General features: G+C 57.7%; 1 protein-coding gene across 7 annotated transcripts in view; it reads left to right on the top strand.

Annotated features, from left to right (window-relative positions):
* Positions 1-21,825, top strand: part of CACNA1C (calcium voltage-gated channel subunit alpha1 C) — a 556,614-nt gene that overhangs the window by 413,287 nt on the left and 121,502 nt on the right. For all 7 annotated transcript variants that reach the window (XM_082350478.1, XM_082350477.1, XM_082350479.1 and 4 more), the window contains exon 9: positions 4,952-5,124. In XM_082350478.1, the coding sequence (XP_082206604.1) occupies positions 4,952-5,124 (173 nt within the window). The remainder of the gene's footprint in view (positions 1-4,951; positions 5,125-21,825) is intronic.

Raw genomic sequence — 21,825 nt, 5'->3', positions numbered from 1 at the left:
TCGGCACGAGGCACAGCCCAGCTCCCACCTTCCTGCCGCTGCCCCGTAGACGAACGCTGAATAAGCTGGACCCTGTAACACGCCAGGGCTCGGAACCTTGAAAAAGGTGCTTCCACGTTCTTGCCGCAGAGACGAGGAGCCAGTCTGAGCAGTGAAGTCCCCCCAGGAGTCTGAGGTGGAGGCTGAGGCCTCGACCACGAAGCCCCCCTCGAGCAGAGGGTCTGCCTGGTCCTCCTCGGCTCCCCCAGCGGCCCCCCCCATCCTCGGCTCCTCCCAGGGGGTCAAAGTGGGGCCCGATGGCGGCAGTGCTGGGGGCGGGCAGAGTGGTCTTGAAGGCCCAGTCTTGGTTCAGGTGAGAGCAGGTGTGTGGAGCCTGCGGGATTCCAGAAACCCGGTCTCGTCTGGGCCTGTGCGCCCAGCCCTTGCTCCGTGTCCCCGGGCCCCTCCTCACACCCGCTCCTGTCCCGTTCCTCCCCACGTTGCTGGGAAACATCCCCCAAGGCTCCCCCGGCCCCGGGCACCCTCTGCCCGGCGTGAGCAGCTCCCCTTCCCGGCCTGTCCAGAGGGCTGGCCACGCAGTGAGAAGGCCCAGAAACAGGCTGCCGTCGGTTGAGCACGCGTGGTGCTCGCCCTGTCTCGACAAGTCAGGACAGCAGCGTGGTAGTTACCCTGGAGCACAGCCAAACGCCTATTCACCCGGCGGCCAGCCTTCCAGAAGCATTCGGAAACCTCTCAGCGCTCACGGAAGGCCCGTCCCAGGGGTGGTGTCGGCGGTCAGGAGCTCGACGGCAGGCCCCGGGCTCGGCGCCTTCGGTGGATGCGCTCCTTTGCTGCCCACGACGCCCCCGCGAGCTGGGGCCAAGCGGGTGTCACCTCCACAGAGGAGAAGAGTGAAGGTTACGTGCGGGAACTCCCCCAGTTCTCACCGGTGGGGCCTGGAGGATCCGAGATTAAACCCACGCCATGTGGACCCACAGCCTCTGTCCCCGTCCCCCAAGCCCCACCGTCCCCAAGCCCATCGGCCTGGTTAATCCCGTGTCCTCAGATGACAGCCAAGACCTGGGAGGAGACAGGTGGGAACCGCAGTAAGGACGCGGGGACCGGCCCAGGGGTCCCAGAGGAAGCTGGGGACCCCCAGCCCCGCAGGCTGCGGACAGGTCCCGAGGTGGGGGCCAGCGGCCCTGCAGACATAACAGCCCTCGAGGGAGAACAGAGCTCCCCCAGCAGCACTGCAGTCTTGGAGCATTTGGAGCTGGGGGCCGACACCCTGCGTCCACCAGTTTAGGGTATTATCATCGTCTCAGAGCCCAGCACGGTAACTGTCCTCATGAACTCCACCCTGCTGTCACCGAGGAAGGGCTCAGGTGCGCTTGGGGTCGTCTGCTCAGGAAGGCAGGGAGAGCGACACCCTGCAAAGCCTCCATTTTAAAGGCGGAATTCAGAGATTTGGGTCATCAGAGGGACGGCCGTCCTCTGTCTGGAAACCCACTCCTGCTGAGCCTGGAGGCGTCCGTGTAAATGTGCATCTCGTGGATTTTTTCCAAACGCTTCCACGGTCATCGTCTCTTGATCCTCACGTGTCGTAGGACTGATATTAGTCAGATAAGAACCAGGTTATGTGACCTTCCCCTCCAGAGAGCTCAGCCTCTAGCCATGAGAATTACAGTGACCGCAGCCACAAGATCCTGGAAGCTGCACTAGAAGGTGCCATCGGGTGAAAGTCCCTGGACCCTGGACTCTGGTTACTTTTTGGTTTTAAGTGGTTGCAGACAGAGAAGACGTGTGTCTTCAGGTGACAAGGGGCCCGGGACCTCTCAGAGGGTGGGTGCCCGGCTCTTGTTCCCCCGGGGAGATGGGGCAGAGGGCCTGAGGGTGGGCATTTTACAACCTGAAAGCATCCCTGACCACGGGCCACAGTTAAGACGCTACATCCAGGTCCCGAGGAAGCAGAAGTGCCCGGACACACTGCCTCGTGGCTGGAGCAGGGGAGACGCGCATGATTCCTGGAAGGCTTGTTCCACGAAGTGCCCACCAGCCCTGGATTCGTGAACAGCGGCCTCTGCCCTCAGGGGATGTGGGGTTAGGTTCCTGCGAGGCTCTGGACACGACACTGCCGTCAGTACACGAGCTGTCGTGTGTGCGCGTCTGTGTGAAGTCGCCTGGTTCAAGGCACGGTGTTGATCCGTTCGCACCGAGCTCTCAACCCACAGCCCGTAACTCAGGCCTGGATTCCGCTTGTCGGACATACGGACCTGCCCCGTGAGGCACCTCGCAGCCCTCGTGCCCTTGGGGGTCACAGACTGCACGGCGGCTCCATGCTCGGGGGCCGTTTTAATCAGAAAAGTCACCAACGGAAAGCACAAAATGCGGAAATGGGCTGTAAAAAGGCTCTTATTCACAGAATGAGCTGCATCACCAAGGAGGCGGGCGGCCGCTCGTCCAACCTCATCCGGGAACGTGACCCCAGGTCCCGCCTTTCTGCGCGTGCGCAGTGACCGCGAGGGCTCGCGGTGTGGGTGGCGTGACGAAGAAGGCCTCGCGGGGAGGCGGGTCTGCAGACGCCGAGTCCGTGGGTGACGAGGACCAGCCACACTGGTCACCGCGGGGCCTGGAGCCCGGCCGACGGACCCCTCACACGGCCGCCCTCTGCGAGCGGGGCAAGTGCGCACCGGGCCGGGGCTCTCCGCACATGCGCGTTTGTCCTGTCGGCCGTTGCGCGCACAGGATGTGCTCCCGCCTTCGCGCAGACCCGCCGCGACTGACCGGGCAGCCGGCTCCAGCCCCTGGGCCCAGGCCGCGTGGGACGCCCAGCGAGGAGACGAAGAGAGCGGGGCGCTGCCACCCTGCACGTCCCTGCTGCGTGGAGCCCGGAGAGGGAGCCCCTCACCCCCTCCCGGCCCGGGCCAGGGCTGTGCCCCACGCTCCGCGGGTCCCTGGCTCTGCTGCCCCTCGAAGCCCCTCGCACCCCAGGAAACCGCATTTCCTCTTCTCCCGGATGTCTGTCTGGGTTCCCAGAGGCCGTGGGTGACGGGTGGCGAGACTTCGTTCCGCGGAGCAGGTGCTGTGACGCACGGCGGGGTCAGCTTTCCCGGCTCTGGTCTGATCCCAGCTCCAGGAGAAGCACGGACCCTTAGCGACTCAGTCACCCTTCCACCCGAACCCGCTGCACCAGGCGTGGAGCTCTCAAGTGTGTGGAGGCGGAAGGGCGGTTGGGGGGGCGCCTGGAACTGCAGTCTGGGGGCTGCAGGTGTGCCCCGCTCTGTGAAGGGACTCTCCGGGTGGCGAACCGCAGCCCCGGGAGGAGTGGCGGGTGCGGAGAGCTGGGGACTCCCTCCGGGCCCCTCCGCCATGGAGGCAAGGCCTCCGTCCACACTGTCAGCTGTCAGTGCAGCCCCGTTTCCCTGGGAAGGAAGGGCCGGTGCCGGCAGCTGCCAGGAAGCCCAAGAAAGAGCAAGGTCAGCCCGATTCGAACTGGAGTCAATCAAAGTGAAGAAGAACATTCCATCCCAACCAGAGCGTCGTCAAAGCAGCAAAGAGAACTCGGAGCTCGGGAGCCCACGGCTCCCGGTGAGAACGTCCCCCAGACCCCTCCCGGCCCGACCCTCACCATAAAGGGTCGCGGCCGAGGTCTGTGCTCCTGCCACAGCTGCAGTGAATGCAGATCCTGGACGGCGGGCGCAGGGGCTCCAGGGCTGAGCCTTCCTGCCTCGTGGCTTGTCGGTGTGTCCTTCCTTCCACGGGGCCCTCCCATGGAGTGTCTGGCTCGTGCAAGGAATCCCTTTCAGGTGGACTCTGCGGCCTCCCACCCTGAACTAGGCCTCAACTGCTGAGGGAAGGAGGAGTCACGTCTCTAGGAAGAAACCAAGAGGCCCAGTGCATCCCCCCAACACACACACACACACACACACACACACACACACACACCCCAGGAGCCCCATTTCCCAGAGACAGGAGGTCAGAGGCAGGCTGCTCCTATCTATTTCGGAAGAAAAGGCACAGACTTGCTTTGAGAGTGAGAAGCAGCCTCCCTGACTCCCCTCTTGGCTGCCAGGTCCCTCCTGGTTCAGAAAGTGAATTCAAGGTCAGAGAGGAAATAAGGACAGAATCATAGAAAATAGGAAAGAAACAGACACTCTCCAAAATTTTTCAATAAGCTCTTCTTCCAGCAAATCCCAGCTTAATTTTAGTTTCTACTCATCATTGCTTTAGATTGAATGCCTCATTTAAGTTTTATATCATCTTGATTTTATGTATTTTTCCATTTTGATTAGATATCTTTTTTAACCCGAAGGGCACCCCCCAGGACATTTTCCTGTGTCTGGAATCCTCTTCTGTCTCCCTCCATGTGGGAAAGGACATTCTCTAGATTAGAAACCCCTCCAGGCTTGCTGAACGGGGCAGAACGAACCCTAGAAATGAGAATGGGGGGGTGAGGAGGTGAGGTCTCCTGGATCTGACATCAGTGGTGTCCTGGTAGACATTAACAACTGGCACTCTGCGGGGAAAAGCCCTGGTTGGTAACATTTGACGATTTCCGTGGTGTACGTATCCCCACCGTGGCCGATTTTGAGCCACCGAGGAGGCATCAAGGTTGGCAGAGCCAGTGCGGGGAGTGGGCTTCAGCTCGACCCCAACTCCTCGTCTCCTGGGGATATGGTGGGGCTCCCACCGGGTTACTGCTCGGAAGGCCTTTCCAGGTCATTGGAGAACGTTTGTCATGAAGAGGCAGAGCTTGCCATCATGGCCCAGGCGGAAGGGAAGTGGATTCGGTCCACGCCACGCTCGTGTCCCGAGTCAGGCAGCGCCCCGCCCCAGTGACTCCATCCTCTCTCGTGAGAGCAGAACAGACCCGGGACAGGGGGAGCGGTCTGTGCAGCGCGGGTGCGGCCGGCGGCTTCCCACGCGAAGCAACTAACACTTTGTTCTTCTTGCCCCTCCGCTCTCTCGCCAGAGAGTTTTCCAAAGAGAGGGAGAAGGCCAAGGCCCGGGGCGACTTCCAGAAGCTGCGGGAGAAGCAGCAGCTGGAGGAGGACCTGAAGGGCTACCTGGACTGGATCACGCAGGCGGAGGACATCGACCCTGAGAACGAGGACGAGGGCTTGGACGAGGAGAAACCCCGCAACAGTGAGCGGCCTCCCTGTCCGGGGCCGGGGTCTGGGCGAGGCGGGGGGTGCGGCGAGGCGCAGGGGCTTTCCCGCCCCGTGCTGACGGTCTCGTGGGTGGCCGTCCTCCTCTGCTCTCAGAAATCAGTCCCACGTGTGGAGCAAAGCCTCCTAGTCCTCCTAGAGCCTCTGGTCCTGGGACGGTGGAAACTTGGCTCAGCCGGGCTCTTTGTTTTAAATCCGACATCCTCCTCCCAGCTCCGGCTCCCTGGGTCGGGGGCGGGAGTCCTGCTCCAGGCTTATTCACAGGGGACCATCTCCCCCACCACCACCTGGAAAGCAGGCTCTCCCTTCCCCCTTCCAAGGACCACTGCGCTTTCTCAGGGAAAAGAGCCATAGGTTTCTCTCGAGGAGGTTAGACTCAAAGATCTGGGAAGGTGCTAAATGGGAAGGTTGGGGAAACCCGGAGGAAACTGGCAGAATAGCTTTAGGTTTTAGAAACTGAGCCCAATCCCTCCCCTGGGGTTTCACGGGGCAGATTGTTACTGGGACAGTCATGAGAGTGATGGATGATATTGACTCTCAAGTGTCAGAAAGATGATGAATCATGGAAGTTCAGGCTCATCGGATACACCCGGCAGTTCTGTCATGTGGGCCCTGGACCAGCCCAGGGAACTGGGCACCAGGTGATGCACCAGCATCACCTGGGAACTTGCTGGAAACGCAAGGTCTTGGGCTCCTCCTCGGATCTGGCAGCTCTGGGGTGGGACTCTGAGCGCTCACCAGCCCCTGGTGCCTGGGACGTGGGGTGAATGTGACTCTAAGTGCCCTGCACCGCCTGTACCCCCCGTCTCTGTGACCCCCACCACTCTCTCCTCCTCCTGCGGGCCCTCTTCCTTGGGTTGCGCACATTCGAATCGGGACGTTTCTGACCAAGGGACCAATCAGGTTAAATAGCCGAGATGCTTGCTGAGCGGGGTCAGGCAGATAAGGGCGGGAAGCTAGAAAGGCTCCCAGGCCCAGAGGGAGGAGAGAGACCCGCTGAGGCTCCGGGGGCTGACGGGGAAGCAGGGTGTCCATCGCTGTGTCCTGACAGAGGCCAGGAGGGCGCAGGACGCGTGTGCGCACGTGTATCCCGACGCATGTGCGGATACAGTGGCCTTGTGCGTGGGCGTAGGTTCTGCCGGTTGTGTGCGTGCTCCCCGGCCGGGTTCTGTGTGTTCCTGCTCGTTGGTACCTGAGCTCTAAGTGGGAATCTAGGAGGGGGAGCAGGTGGAGAGAGAAGGAAGACGACTTGGATGTGAGCAGAGAGCAGGCCCGCCTCCATCGTCTCGGAGATGGATTGAATACAGCCTTCCACGACTTGCTTTCTGATAACTCTGCTCAAGGAATGGACACAAAATTAAAACACACACACAGCCAGGGACTGGTAACAAGGAGGCCTTCACGCTCTGCTGAGGAGTTTTTGCAGGTTGGACGACAAGGCCTTAGATGGGTTAGAACAGCGAGCGGCGATGCTGCTGAAAGTCTTCCTGGAAAGACGCCGGCAGCGTCCATTCCGCTGCTGACGGATCGTGGATGGGGGACGGTCCGTGGCACCCAGCGGTGTGTGAATAGTGAGCTGGCCTGGGAGCCTCGTCGACAGCTGCTGCGAAGCACAGGAGCCGGCTCTGGGCTCCGGTCTGCACCCTGGTCACGGTGGAGCCCAGCTCACGACGGAGGGTGGGAGCGTGTTTCTCACATGTTCGTAGAAACTTGTGTGTCCACTGCCCGCGCAGCACTCGGTGGCCGTCCACAGAGACACAGCTATCCTGCTCTTTTCTGAGGCCAGGTGTGCTGCTTCCCTGTCCTGCCCTGATGGAGAATTCTTCGCTGCTGGAGCAGATCAGGTGGACGAGGCCCATCTACCCCCTCTTTCTGCCCGAGCTTTGGGAAGAGCACAGTGTACTGCCTGCCCCAATGGACAGAGTCTCCGCCAGGGTTCTCATGAGCCCTAATGTGGATGAAGTCAGTCTGAAGCCTGGCGTCCCTCCCCTGCTCTCGTTCCTGGTGGCTGGAGGAGCCTGGGGTCCGCTTCTCGTCCTCAGCCTTGTCCTCAGAGGACAGAACGGAGCCTGCCGCCTTCCGTCGTGGACATGGTGGTGGGCCGGTTCTAGGGGGAGGGGGCCGGGGACTGGGCATCTGAAAAAACAAGACAGAGCGTAAAATAGAAGCACGTGAGGAACTGAATGAGAGACGCTTGGGTATGGAGCCAGGAGGCGTGTCCAGAGGCCGGGGCTGCAAGGAAGTCCGGTCAGGAGCAGAGTGGACGAGACGGGCTTGTTAAGGGACTGGCCACCTAATAGAGTCACAGAAAGGGTAGGCCCGTGGCTCAGAAACTATATTCTGATCTTCACAACTTTGTAGTTTGCCCTTTGAAACAAATACAAGGGAAGAAATGCTGCTATTAATGATACGCGTTTCTATCAAAGTAGTGTCTTTGCCTTTGAAATTGCTAAACGATTACAGTGTATTTGCTGGGCTCAGAGAAGGTAACGTGTCCTGTCCCACAGCCTGTACGCTGCCCCCGACCTCGGGGATGTGGGCCTGAGTCCAGCGCTGCCCGGACCCCTCCTCGGCCCCGCCCTTGGTGGTGCAGGGACCCCCCCCCCCTCGCCTCTCCGGCCAGAAGCGGCTGGGAGAGGTCCCTCTAACCCCTTCGTCGTAGCACCTGTAACACCCTCAGACTAACGCGCAGAGCGGAGTGGACGGAGGGAAGGAGGGCGGGGCGGGGGGTGGAAAATCTGATCTTAAGCATTACCCTGAAGGGCCCTGAGCGTGATTTTAAAAGCAGGGAGAGATGAGCTTTACGGTTGTAAGGACTGCGTTTGGAGCGTGAAAGGGAGTCGTGGCAACATCTTGCTCAGGCAGAAGAAAGTTCGCTGAAGTCAGAAGCCGCCCGCCTGGAGTGGTCTGAGGGCAGCTGTGCTTGGAAAGGGGGCACATCGATGGCACCACCCGTCGGAGTTTCCTTCAGTTCGGGACTCCTTGAACTTGGTTAGAGGAGGGTGTTGGTCGGCCAGGAGGCTGCAGGGAGGGGTGCCCCAGGGCAGCGACCAGCCCCTGTCCTGCCCCGGCGTGTGCCTCTGGAGGAATGTGATGTAACCACCTTCAGCGCTGCGGGATCGTGTGGCCGCAGGGTCACCTCGGCGGAACCTCTGACGGTCTCAGGATCCTGGCCCACGGGGGGGGCGGGTCTCCAACCAGCAACGGCCTCACCATGGGGGCTCATGTCACCTCCCTGAGGCCACCAAACCCACTGGCAAATGGATCCGCCCCCTCAGCCCGCCCAGGTAGCCACCCAATAAAGCGCTGCTGTGATTTTCTTGTAAAGCTTTGCAAGCAGATGGACACACCTGGGGGCTGAAGCCTGTCTCTATCCGTGACTTTACCTGGAAGGTGCCCTGCGTAGAATCCCAGTGGCTCCCCCTCATCTGATCCCTGCCCTTACGACTCAGTGGCTGATGGAAAAATAAGAGTAACAGCCCCAAACGCAGGGCTGTGAGGGCTCCGTCCTTCCGGGTCACTTCATCAGACGGACGTGCCCGGCCTCTGTGGCAGCCGCAGTGCTGCCAGGAGAGCTCTGTGCTTCCGTGGAACAGGACGGACCCCATCGTCTTAAGCAGCGATCGTGCCTGCTGTGACCCTGGGCTGGTGGTCACTTTGTGTTTGGGCCTCGCGGTTCGAGGGGCAGGGCTGGGGCCGGGTCGGGAGCAGCAGAGCACTGCCCTCGGGGAGCTGCCCCGAGGAGGGTGGTCCCGCAGGGGGTGGTCCCGCAGCGGGTGGATGGACTCTCACACAGCAGGCGAGTGACGGAGTGAGGCTGGGCAGAGGCGGGGGGAGAGGGACAGCTGGCGGCGGGGGCCACGTTAGGTGTCGCTCCTGCCCTCACGGGGCTGCTGTGACACATCTCCACAGACGGGGGCTTAGACAGCAGACGTCGGCTTCCACGGCTCTGCAGGCCGGACGTCCGCGATCGGGGCCCAGCGTGGCCACGTCCTCGGGAGGCCCTCTGCCCGGCTCACAGACGGCCCGCTTCCTCCACTGCTAGTGCTCTGGCCTCTTCTTCTAAGGCACGAATCCCACTCAGAAGGGCTCCACCCTCATACCCTAATCGCCTCCCAAAGGCCCCACCTCCAAGTACCATCGCACTGGGATTAGGGTTTCAACACGTGAATTTGGTGGGACACACACGTTCAGTCCATCGCAATGATCTTTCTGTACCCCCGTGCGAGGCCCCGGATTCCTGCTGTAGCCAAGTGCGCGGCTCCGTCGGAATCAGAAACCACAGAATCCGGCCGCCGTGGGGTGACCGAGTCTGTGTCCCAGCCTCCGTGGGGAAACGCGTGGCCCCCTGTGAGTGCGGGGACATGGGGGTGGGCGCTGGTTGTCACGGGTCTGCTTCCTGCAAGCCTGGCTCATTTCTGAAGACAGACAAGGGCAGGTTTTCCTCCTGCCCTCGGTGCTTACAGATGCACTTCCTCTAAACAGACACGTAGGTTTCAACACTGTCTCAGGACAGGTCACGCAACGTGCTCAGAGGTAGCCCAGCCGGAACCTGGCAGGCCCTCCCGGAACAGAGCAAGCAGTTTTGCTCGTGTCCAGACCCCCCGACGTTAAGCCTGTACTTGGGCTTCACTGCAAAGACCGTAAACTTCCCTCCTCCTGCCCCTGGTCTGGATCCACACCGGGGTGACGGTCAGCACACCCCTCCTCCAAGGAGAGGGTGAGCAAGAAAACTGTGTCTGCCCTTAAGACCCTGTTCTCAGAATGCGGTCCCCGAGTGGACGGTGTCCTGTAGAGGTCATCAAGGAAGGCGGGGGGTCAGTAGAATGTCCTGTTCCCAGTGACGTCCAGATAGTAGGCTAGGACAAGAAAGCAAGCCGTTTACTCAGCTTCATGAAAACATACACTTTTTGCAATTTAGACTTAATTCATATGAGTTCATCAGACTGACCAAACTTACCCCTGCAAAGAGGTCTGCAGGGGAAACTCACTAGACAGAGCTGTGACGGAAGTTCTGTCCTCTCCAAAAATATACATCTGAATTTCAATAGGGTTCTCCAGTGTTAGGCTTTTTTTTTCACAAAAAAGTAAGGATATTAAGATATTTTTAAACGTCCAGACAGAGGAGCTTTTGATGGTTCCTAAATACATGTTCTAAAAATGACTTGCCAAGCACAATGCTGGTTTTGACTAACAGACCCTAAGTCCTATTCAGAGGGCTTCAGAATGTGCCCAATGCAGGCACACAAGCCCTCCGAGACTAGAGGTCAAGAGAAAACAAAAATACAGGCCAAAAGCTATTAAAGAATGATTACAGCTGCCCTGGAACTTGTCTGTCCCTCTGCTCCTGGGGTGAGATAATAGGTCTGTTCTCAACAACTTGCTGATGAGGTGAAAAGCCCTAATTAGATGCTTGACAGGCTGGCTTTAAGGGGAAAAGCCTTTGTTTACCTTCCCAATTCGAAGCTTCAAATCAGCTGGCCCAACCCTTATATCTCATTTCAGCGACTCATGAGATAGGATAATGGTATCCAGTATCAGGCCAGTCACTATGCTAACAAAATTCTCTGAAAATAGCACATGCACCCACACCAGGCACGTACACTCACACATGGGCAGGAGGAAATTGAGGACCCCTTTCCTGACAGGAGCGTTCAGAATTAGTCTCATTGTGTTTACTAATACTTGCTCCAGCCAGCGGGTCCGGCTAGGACAAGAAGCTTGGTGTGATGTCCGCTATGTGCAGTAGAGACAGAGGAAAAGATCGGTGCTACCACCTGGGGTGGGGCAAGCATCTTCTTGGTGCGAGAAGTATGGCCAGCGGTAGGGGGTCCCAGCCCCCTTGCCCGCGGCTCCTTCCACGACTGTGCAGTGACTGGGAAGCTGAGCTGATTGGTCACTGACCATCAGGCAGAGCATCCTAGATTTTCACCAGGAAGGCCCCAAGCTTCAGTGAGACGTGTAGAGCGTCTTCTTTTTTTTTTTTTTTTAATGTTACTATAGTAAAGTTTTTTCTTGCTGTTGTTGTTGTTTTTAATTTATTTATTTATTTATTTATTTATTTAGGGCTGTGTTGGGTCTTCGTTTCTGTGCAAGGGCTTTCTCTAGTTGTGGCAAGCGGGGGCCGCTCTTCATCGCGGCGCGCGGGCCTCTCTCTATCGCGGCCTCTCTTGTTGCAGAGCACAGGCTCCAGACGCGCAGGCTCAGTAGTTGTGGCTCACGGGCCTAGTTGCTCCGCGGCATGTGGGATCTTCCCAGACCAGGGCTCGAACCCGTGTCCCCTGCATTGGCAGGCAGATTCTCAACCACTGCGCCACCAGGGAAGCCCCTAGAGCTTCTTCTTGAGCCTCTTAGATGGTATAAAATCATTTCCATGAATTATAATTTCCATAATCCCTTAATGGATGGATTCTATCAATTCGTTAAAAGTCACCCCTTGATTAGAAGAGTTGCGAGCACAGCAATAGGAGGTGAATGGCCCTCATCCTTCTCTCCTACCTGGAGGCCAGGGTTTCCGGTCTGCACAATCGTGCTGTGTTTTTGTAGACAGAGTAGGGGCCTGAGAAGGACAGGCCACCTGACTTCCAGTCCCTGCCCAGTAGCCGATGGGCAGTTCGCCTCTCTCGGTTTCCCTGTTTGTAAAAGGAGGGGTCGGATCAGACAGCTGCAGAGACCCTTTCCAGCTCTGGCTTTTGTGTCTATAGTCGGAAGTTGACCCACATTAGCTTTTGCTCTGGGTCTCCTGCAGGATCCCCTGAACCCCGGAAGCAAGCTACTCCTTCTGAAGACCCTCCCAGCGCCTGGTCCACCCTGCGCTCCTGCCTGGAGAGTCCAGCTCCGCCATCTGCCTTAGGACCCGCCCTGCTCCCAGCCCTCCTCGGGCACCCCTCCCCTTCTACCTTCCCACGCCCACGCCCCTCCTTTTTGCTCCCACGATTCCTATCCCACACCTGTGTCACGGCACTGATGTACGTGACCTGTTGTACCTGTTCATCCATCTTATCCCCGGCTGGGTTGGGTTGTGCACCTGGGAAGGGAGGGAAGCTTCACATCCCCACCACTATCCGGAGCCTGGCAGATAGGCCGTCAGTGAATACTGGTAGGAAAAGGGTGGAAATTAATGGAGAAAAGTGGGGTCCTGGCCTGGAAGTCTTTGAAATTCTGCCATTGGCAACAGATGACCTGGACCTGCCTTGTGACCATGTCAGGCTAAAACCAGACAGGACCAGACCTGGTCCCGCAGAGGCTACATAATGAATCAGACACACAAATTAATTTTTCATCTTCCGTTTCTTGGCTGTCAACACTCCTCTCTGACTTCTGGGAGAAAACGGACTATTCCTCGATTTTCTTCTTCACGTACCCACCTCTTCTCCCCGTTCTTCTTCAAATACATCCAGAGACTTGCCAGAAGTATCCTTATTTTATTTTTCTCTCAGGGAGGTCAGCTAGCCAGCTACGCATGGCAGTCGGGAAAGGGTTAAGAGAGGACCCAGAATAACTTCCCAGCTGCTGCTTTAGGACCGGAAAGCTGAATACATTTAAGGCTTGAAAAGGTCAACTCCCTTCCAAGGGACAGGGGTTTGATTTCATCCATTATGTGGTCTTCGGCAGAACGCTCATTTCATTCACTGGCAGAGATGGAGATTTATGGGCTAAATGTTATCACCAGCTGAGACTTAATGAGATCTCAACTGTAGCTCCTGGATGGAGTGGAAAGCAGCCATTTTGGTAATAAATAGAGAACAGCATCTAATTTGTAAATTCCTCTTTCTGTTGCTAAGTTTAATCAGATCAGTGAAACTGAAGGGAATTGTTGATGACCAAAAGTTATTTTCCATGCCTTAATCTGGCCAGGAAGCATTACTCCTAATGGAAGTGGCGTGCTTCTCTGGCAGTGGTAGGGGATGACATTTGTCATTAGACTAACCCAATTGTTGCATATTAAAAAATATGTTTAGCCCCAAATCTATTTAAAACCAAACTGGAACTGAGGCCGCATATCACTCTGCTACTAGTGTCACTGGTTCAGAGAAGAAAAATTCTTTCCAAATGAGCTACAGACCTCTGTAGCAGTGCCATCCCCAAAGGGTCCACGGCCCATGAGATTTCATCCTGACCAAACAGAAGCATCCAGCGTAAGGCTCGGTGGACCACCATGGTGGCCAGGTGTGGTCACAGCCTCTCTGGCATGGCAGAGAACAGGTGGAGAGGACAGAACACAGTCTCTGGTGGGTCCTGGCTTCAGTTTAGGATTAAAAAGGAGAATTAAAGGGGCACCAAAGGGGGGGTTAGTGCAGCTCTCTTTTGTCCAGTCCTGCTTAAATCTTTTTTTCATGAGTAATCACAGTTTTTACAAATTGCCTTCTCACAAGCTGTTAAGCCTTTCCAGGGCAGGGACCCTGTCAGGGTAGGTGACTGTTAACACACAGTAGGGACATCATGAATATTCATGAAGGAATGACAGCCTTGGAGGTGATGCCCCAAAGGGAACGTGGTAACTGCAGCCCACTTTGGGGAGCGGCCGAGAACACATGCACATCACCAATCAGCGCTCAGACTGCACGTGACCTTTTAGATGCAAAACAAGTGGTCCTGAGGTCCTTCTCTTGGGCCCGCGTTTTGCTTTTTGATCCCCAGTAAATCCATCCAGCGTCTGGGCGTTGCACACACAGAGAATTATTGCTGATGAAGCACCTCCTCTGACCTGTATTACCTTTAATCCTCACTTAACTCTCCAAGATCGGTATTATGGTCTCGGTTTTTTAGATGAGGAAGATGGGGTTCAGATGATTTTCCCAAGACGAGACAGCCAGTAGGAGGCTTAGCCTGGTCCCACACCGAAGCCTGTCTGGCTGTGAAGACCACCCACTTCCTCTTTTGCCAGGCAGCCCCTATCGCCCGAAACACCTGGTGACAGGAAGGGGGTGGGGGGACGGGGGACCTGGTTCCTGGGCTCAGCTCTCCTACTCAGAGCTCCGTGACCTCGCACAAACCCTTCCTTCCCCGGGCCTTAGTTCCCTAATATGTGAAAGGGGTGCTGACATAACCCTGGCTTTCTATAGATCCTTGAGCCCCTGCTGGCCCTGCCTTTCTTCGAGTGCTGTGCTCCGGCATCATGGGGGCTGGGCCAGGGAGAGAGTGTCCTCATTTTGCAGACTCTGGTTCTCTCCCTCTCGGCCGGGCAGCCGGCGGCCAAAGGGGAAGGTGCCCACCATGTGAGGACTTCGCACGGCCTCTCCCCACCCCCGGCAGCTGACCTCTCCGCGCTGGTCTCTGCTCTTCTTTCCCAGAGCCAGCATCCTGATAAACGTCGTCTTTGCCTTGAAGGCGTCCAGCAGTAGAATCTCAGCGCTGGAAGGCATCCCAGAGGCTCTCCCTGCTCACATCCTCATCCTGTCCCCGCCCCCGCCCGTCTCCTGTCTCTTCCCACACCCGGCCGGCCCTGCAGCCCCTCTGCCCTCACCCTGCTGACCTCCCATCTGCCGGGGGCTCGGTCTCCCGCAGTATCGTGGGAATAAAAAATAGGCCTCATCTCCTTTCTGCTTCCCCAGATCAGGCAAATGCCCTATCTTCACACCTCTTTTTGCGAACCATCAGTAAAGGATTTCTCCTGCAATGCGATCAGCAGAAGTAATAGAGCCGCTTGAATCTGCCCAAGTCCCCCCGCCAGCCCCCTGGCCCTGCTCACCTCATGGACCACACACGCCCCTTCTCGCATGATAAGCCTGTTCTGCATCCCACTCTGCCCCCGCCCCCTGGTGCCCCGTGACACCGTTTGAAAACCAGAACTTCTGTGTCCTTTCCTCCCCTCTGGGTTTCCTGGGCCACTGAGCCCACAGCGTGAGCCTCATAGGAGCCAGGACCCTGAGGGGAGCGGTGTCGGGGCGGCAAGGCCCAGGCGACCCAGGTTGGCCCCCATTGAAGTCATTTCTTTTTTTTTTTTAAAAGCACTTGCTTTTATTTATTTATTTATTTATTCATTTATTTTTATATTTATTCTTGGCTGTGTTGGGTCTTCGTTTCTGTGCGAGGGCTTTCTCTAGTTGCGGCAAGCGGGGGCCACTCTTCACTGCAGTGCGCGGGCCTCTCACTATCGCGGCCTCTCTTGTTGCGGAGCACAGGCTCCAGACGCGCAGGCTCAGTAGTTGTGGCTCACGGGCTTAGTTGCTCCGTGGCATGTGGGATCTTCCCACACCAGGGCCCGAACCCGTGTCCCCTGCATTAGCAGGCAGATTCTCAACCACTGCGCCACCAGGGAAGCCCCCCTGAAGTCATTTCTGACGTGGACATCCCATGTCCTGCCAGCGCCTCCGGGCCTGCGGCTGTGGAGACGGTGGTCCCTGGTCCCTGGGTTTCAAACCATCTCTCTCTTCTGAAGAAGAGCAGTCAGCCTCTCCAGCAAGCCCAGGTCTCCTGAGAAACTCTAGAAGAGTTCTAAGGTTAAGACTTAGATGACGCCTTTGATGGGGTTCAGGCCTCAGAGGGCGGATCTGGAGGGCAGGGCGGCTCAGTGGAAGGAGTGGAGACATCGTCCCGTGTGAGCCCGTCTGCTGTCCTCGCTTGTGTGCTGTGGGGCAGGGTCCCCTCTTGCCCTCGTGGGTCACCCGGCCGCGGGCCTTCCCGAGTCGCCACTGGAGAAGGAGGGCCTCGAGCAGGGCTGGATCCAGGAGGCAGCGAGGGGACGAGGCGAGTGGGCATCTCCTGGTCCCTGAAGGCAGCCAGGCCGCCATGGGGACGTTTCCAACGCGTAGGCAGACTCTTCGCCCTCCACCCCTTTCCTTGGTCCTTGTAGAACCAACCTGCTGAGCAGGCAGAAAAGACTTCCTGTGTTTGGAGACGGAGACCAGGTCCCCTCACCACCTCATCTAAACCAAACCTTCCCGGTGTCTTCATAGAACGAGGGCGCAGCCCTTCCCCGTCCCAGAACTTCACCTCGGCCGCCCCGGTGGACGTGGTCCTGACGGGGAGGGCAGCATGGCCCCCAGGGCTTTGCCCAGAGCAGGGTTCTAGTGGGTCCTGCCATGCTGCTGAGAGCGTCTTGAATGAGCCGTGGACCACTAAAGTGGCGGGAGAACCGGGGCCTGCGTCCTCCCCAGGGCGCAGAGTCACCTGACAGCCGCCAGCGCCCGACAGGCAGAGCCGGGAGATCAGTTACAGTAAAGGACCTCCTGCCGAAGGGGCAAGTCGGGGGGTGTTCTGACCGCTGCCCTGAGCTCCTCCAGGGATGTGGGACCTGGGAGGCACCGCGGGATCGGGAGCTGAAGGGAAAACGCCATTCCCAGAGGCAGCCTGGAAGCTAGGCAACAATTTGCTCTCCTGCGGGGGGAGAGGCAAGGCTGAGGCCTCCCGAAGAAGTGCTGCCCTCATCAGGACGGCACTGCTCGCTCGCCCTGTAGGGCCTCCTTGGGAAATCTGACCCGAGCCAAATTTATCCTGAGCAGCAGAAAACAGGGAAGGAGAAGACAGAGCCCAAGAAGAAGGAGAAAGTGAGAGAGGATCCTAAGCCCCGTAGGCCCTTGTGAGCAGCACAGACCGGGCACAAGTGTGACACATGGACCTTTGGGGCGGGGGCTGGGATGACCCCGTGCTTGGCTGGGATGACCAAGGGTAGGCTTTCAGCTGGTGGAAAGGGGACCCGACCTCCAGCACCAGCTAGCTGTGTGACCCTGGGCAAGTCACTGACCCTCTCTGGACCTTCACGGTCTCCACTGTAAAAAGGAAGGGCTGGCCTGCTCTCTCTAGCCCTGCAACACGTGTAGGCCTCAGTGGGGAAACTGAGCCGCTGAGGAGGGAGATAACAGGCCCCAGGTCACAGAGCTCCACAGTGGCAAAGCCAGGATCCAAACTCGGGCCCCCTGACTCCAGAGCCCAGGCTCCTACCCAGCTGCGCCCTGGGCAGGATTATGAAGTGTGTGGCTTCTCCCAGGACCCTCGCCGCAGTCTCTGCCCTCCTCCCCCTCCCAGTGATCCCAGCACATCCACAGGCCCCGTCCTCTCTCCTGATTGGGAAAGGGCTTTATGGATTCATCCAATATAGCTGGGGTCTGAATCCCGGATCTCATGAGATGCTCTGCTCACTTTGAATAGGTGGCTTCATTCTCTGAGCCTCAGTTTCCTGATCTATGAAATGGGAACGTGTAATGGGGACATATAATCTCTCACAGGGCTGTTCTGAGGCTTGAGTCAGATAATACATGTCAAATGTCAGGCGAGTCGCTGGCAAGCAGCGAGTGGTGGGAAACCGAGCTGTTCTTACGATCCTGCAGGTAGAAATGACTGGCGTTCCTCTCCTGCGTCCGGGACGGGAGAATTCAAGGCCCTAAAATGAAGGGGTGACTGGCAGACACCACTGGGCTGGGCCGGAGGGGGATTGAGGACACAGCCATTCTCTGTCCCTTGCATGTGACACCGCACGGGTGACCCTCCGCTAAACCTGGCCTTGTGATCTAGAACAATGCCATCTCCAACCTAAAAGTAGTTTTGTGCCTAAAACAGTTGGGTTTCCAGAGGAATCCTGCACGGAAGGGCCACCGTCACCCAGGTCTGGAAGATCCTGTCTCAGCCCCAGTGGTGGCAGAGAGCTGTTTCCCTCGGGGGTGTCCAGCCCCTCCCGTTTCCCCAGAGTCCCAGGGGCCTGAGGATGCTCCACGCAGCCCCGTCACCCCCAACGAAGGTGGGCCAGGTGGGAAAGGAAGGGGGCACGTGTACCAAGTGCAGACCTTCGCCTGGTGCAGCTGCAGCCGCTCCCCGGCACCCCCATCGTAGCTGAGGTGGCCCAACTCGTTGGCGCCGTGATGGTGGAGAGAGGTTTTCTGCTTGGGGGCGCTGGATGCTTACGGCCTGCTGGGAGCACAGCGGCCTGGCTTCCTCCTCCGGATGGTGGCCGCAGACCAGGGGCGGGCGTTTCTGCCTTCTCTGGTTTATGGCAATAAAATAATAATTATCACGAGGGCACATCGAGCTTATACTGTGCCTTTTCAATAAGGCCACTTTGTTAGGCTTCTTCATATTTAATCCTGTTTTAGATTTACTTTCCGACGGCTTAAAATCAACCAGGTTTTAATTGCTTCTGTGGAGGCAGCCCTGCCGGGCCCCGGGCGGGCAGGACTCTGCAGAGGAGGCTCTGGGGGCGACGTGACCTTCAACCCAGACGGGCCCCGCGGCTGGGCACTATCTCGCTTTCTCTCTCCCCACCTCTTTCCGCTTTTCTCTGCGATCTGCTTTTCCTCTCCTGCTCCATCTCTTTCTTTCCCTTAGAAGAGACCTTCAACTCATCCTGTAGTTCAGTTTATTCGTGAGAGAGATGAAGAAAATGAGGCCCCCAAACCATCACGTGCCTTGCCGAGGGTTCGGAGGTACCCCGTGGCGAGGCCAAGGCTAGGACTAGTGTTGGCGTTTCCTAAACCCGGGTGCCAGGGAGGTTCCTGAGAGCCTGAGTCGGGCAGAGACGCATGGAGAGAGCTCCTTCACCCAGCAGCCTCAGACCACCAGTGGCCGTGGGCTGGATCTCCCCAACTGCAGAGAAGACTCCAAGTTACTCTTTCTGCAGGAGAAAAGGAAACCAGAGGAAATGTGACACAGTTCCTCCCAAGAGTCTCCCGGGGCAGCAACCACACCCAGAATGTCCCCCGTCCTGCCACGGGGCTCAAGCCATTCCTGTGGCGATGTCCTTCCTCACCGGTGCTCCCAGGAGCTCAGCCTGCAGGGTTATTTGAGCAAAGCTGTTCCAGAGGCTGCCTGATGGAGCCGGGAGGGCCCTGCGCTCGAGGCCAGCTGGTCTCTGCTCCACCAGCTCTCACCTGGGCAACGAACTTCAGCTCTGGGGATGACCCCTCCCTGTCAATGCGTTCATCCTGTTCACCTTGCCTGCACCCAGAGGTGTGTGGGTCACGTCCTGACAGCAAACAGAGGCTTGAGAACTGGGCGATTTAAGGAGAGGCTCATAGAGATGCAGGCGCCAAGGGTGACAGCCCCAAACGGGCCTTGACGGCACTGTCCTGCTGGCGCCTCCCACAGGCCCTTTGCAAAGGTCAGCCTCCCGGGAACCGGGTGAAGGAGCAGCTGAAGGGCAAACACCAAAGCCACCCAGCACGTCGGAGGAGCCCTGAAGCCCCACGAAGACGCCAAGTATCTACCGTAATTCCACAGCCAGTACCACTAGGACCTAGAAAGGAGTCCAGAGAGTTCAAATGTAAAGTCTCTGGCCTCGAGAAAGCTATAATTGTGTCAGGGAGACACATGTGAAATACATGTGAAATAAGAGCAAACTAGAAGAAAAACAAATGAAAATTCGTTGGTAATATTAGCAAATATTTATAGCACTTTCCATTTTACAGAGTTACTTCACAAATACTATTTCATTTAACCCTTCTCAGAAGCCCTTGACATAAATAGTACCGTTGTCTTCTGTTTTGCAGATGAGGAAACCTGGGCTCAGGAGGGTTAAACGACTCACCCAGACATACCGGCTGGGAGGGCTGGGACTAGGGCTCGCATCCAGGTTGCTACTGAAAATTCCCACAGACCCCAGTGTTCTGGGGGGCTCAGAGAGGGGACTCGGGGGCAGCAGGTCCTGGAGGCCGCCCTACTGGAACGGGGGAAATGTGAACGGTTCAGGCAGGTTCAGCACCCATGCCCTCCAAAAGGCTCACAGGCCGAGGGAAGGCAGCCGTAGGTGACACCCGCCAGCGACACGGTCCTGCTCCAGCGAAATGTCATTTACAAAAGTAGCGGCCGTCTGGGTCTGGCCCAAGGGCCGCAGTTCCCCGACCCCTGGGATAGGTGAAGGGGAGATGGACGGGGCCTCGTAGCAAAGCCCAGAGGCTGGGACAAAGGTGGCCCATTCCAGGGCCGTGAGGTGGGCAGCCCCACCTGGGCGGGAGTTCTGCAGAAATCATGGGCACAGGGATGCGGGGGGATAGTGTGTGCATCAGCGGGGGCCGCCGTAACCAAGTACCACGGACCGGGTGGCGTGAACAGCAGACATTCATTTTCTCACGGCTCTGGAGGCTGGAAGCCTGAGATCGAGGTGTCGGCAGGGCTGGTTCCTTCTGAGGCCCTGAGGGGAGACGGCTCTGGACCCCTGTCCTTGGCATGTAGACGGCCTCTTCCCCACACCCCCGGGTGTATCCTCACCATCTTCCCGCCGTGCACGCCTGTGTCCAGATTTCTTCTTCTGATAAGGGCACCAGTCATAAGGGATTAGGGCCCACCCTTGTGATGGCGTTTTAATTCAGTCACCTCTTTAAAGTCCCTCCCAGCTCCAAACACAGCCACGCTCTGGGGTTCCAGAGGTCAGGATTTCAACCTGTGAATTTTGAGGGGACACATGTGGCCCTAACAGACAGGATGGAGCCCGATTACGGGGGTTGGGTATTCCAGGTTGGAGTCAGCGAGGCAGGAAATTAGGACTCCTTTTGCTTGTTAACCATAACTTGGATTAGTACTTTCGGAAGAAGAATACTAATCAGACCACTTGTATGCAAAAAAGATGATAAAACGGGTGTCTGGCCAAGTAAGTGGCAAAGTCAGTTCTCTAGCTCCATCTGTGAGTTCGTAGGAGGCTGGCAACTAGATCCTGCCTTCGGGCCCGCCCAGGATTGGCAGTTGGGCCGGCCCTGGAGAAATGCAAGTTCAGGTTGGCGGAGAAATGCCCTCAGCTCCTCCGGCTCCTGACACCCCCGGGATGCCTGGCCCTGAGCCCCCAGGCCTCTTCCACCAAGAGCCGCCCGGAGGATCCCTCCACCCGATGGTGCGGCTCCCAGCTCAGTGCTGGGCTCGGCTCTCAGCCAGTCCCAGGAGGGGCCGGCCGCTCCTGCCGCCCCGGCCCACGGACAAAGTCAGGCTGGCACGGTGACGGAAGGCTCCAGACTCGCAGGCCTGCCCACCTCCGCCCACGTCCGCCCCTCGATCTCTCACCTGGAGCTTTGCCCTGAGGCCTTCCTGTCAGTCCCCATGCACAGAAAGGTCTGAGGCAGAGGGTAGGGCGGCAGCTGGTGTGACAGGGGGCCCCCAGATGTAGTGAGTAAACCCGCGGGGGGCTCGCGAACCCCAGTGCTCCTGAGGACACCGGTCTCCACGACCACTTGGGTCCTGTGCACTCCCAGCATGGTTCACGCAGTTTCCAGTCTGAGATTATCCTGTGGTGGAAGTGGCTTATGAAAACCCACCCCCCCAGGACCCACACAACTGCTGTCATCTTCCTTCCCTCTCCCCACCTCCCTCGAGATGCAGAAACGTGGTCCTACTAAGCGCCGTTCAAGCAAGTTGCCCGCAAGAGTGGAAGTTTGGGGAGAGAATCCGTTCTTGGCAAGATGGAGTTTGTACAGCTCACTGATGTTCCTAAAAATGTAATTATGTTTCCACCACCTGCAGTGGCAGCTGTTAATTACTCTTTCACGAAAATCTCATTTTCTTTCGGAATCTGCTCAGCAGAAGCCGAGGGACAGGACAGCCCAGAGACCCACATTTGATCCACAATCCCTGGTAACGGTGAAGTTAGAAAGTCAGGAAACTAGCCTCCCCTCAGCATCCTTCCTGAGTCCACTCAACAGCACATTTCATTCCTCAGAGGCCGTTCTTTACAGGAAAGGTGCGCCGTGGCCCCTGGATTCTCTGCCGTCTTTCTGCCTCAGTCTCCAACCCACAGGTCATCTGAGTGGCCAGTGGGAGACTC

This window comes from Balaenoptera borealis, assembly GCF_965194805.1.
Source record: "Balaenoptera borealis genome assembly, chromosome: 13".
NCBI lineage: Eukaryota > Metazoa > Chordata > Mammalia > Artiodactyla > Balaenopteridae > Balaenoptera > Balaenoptera borealis.
Note: the sequence above shows the minus strand (reverse complement) of the source record. Positions and strands in the feature narration are given on the sequence as shown.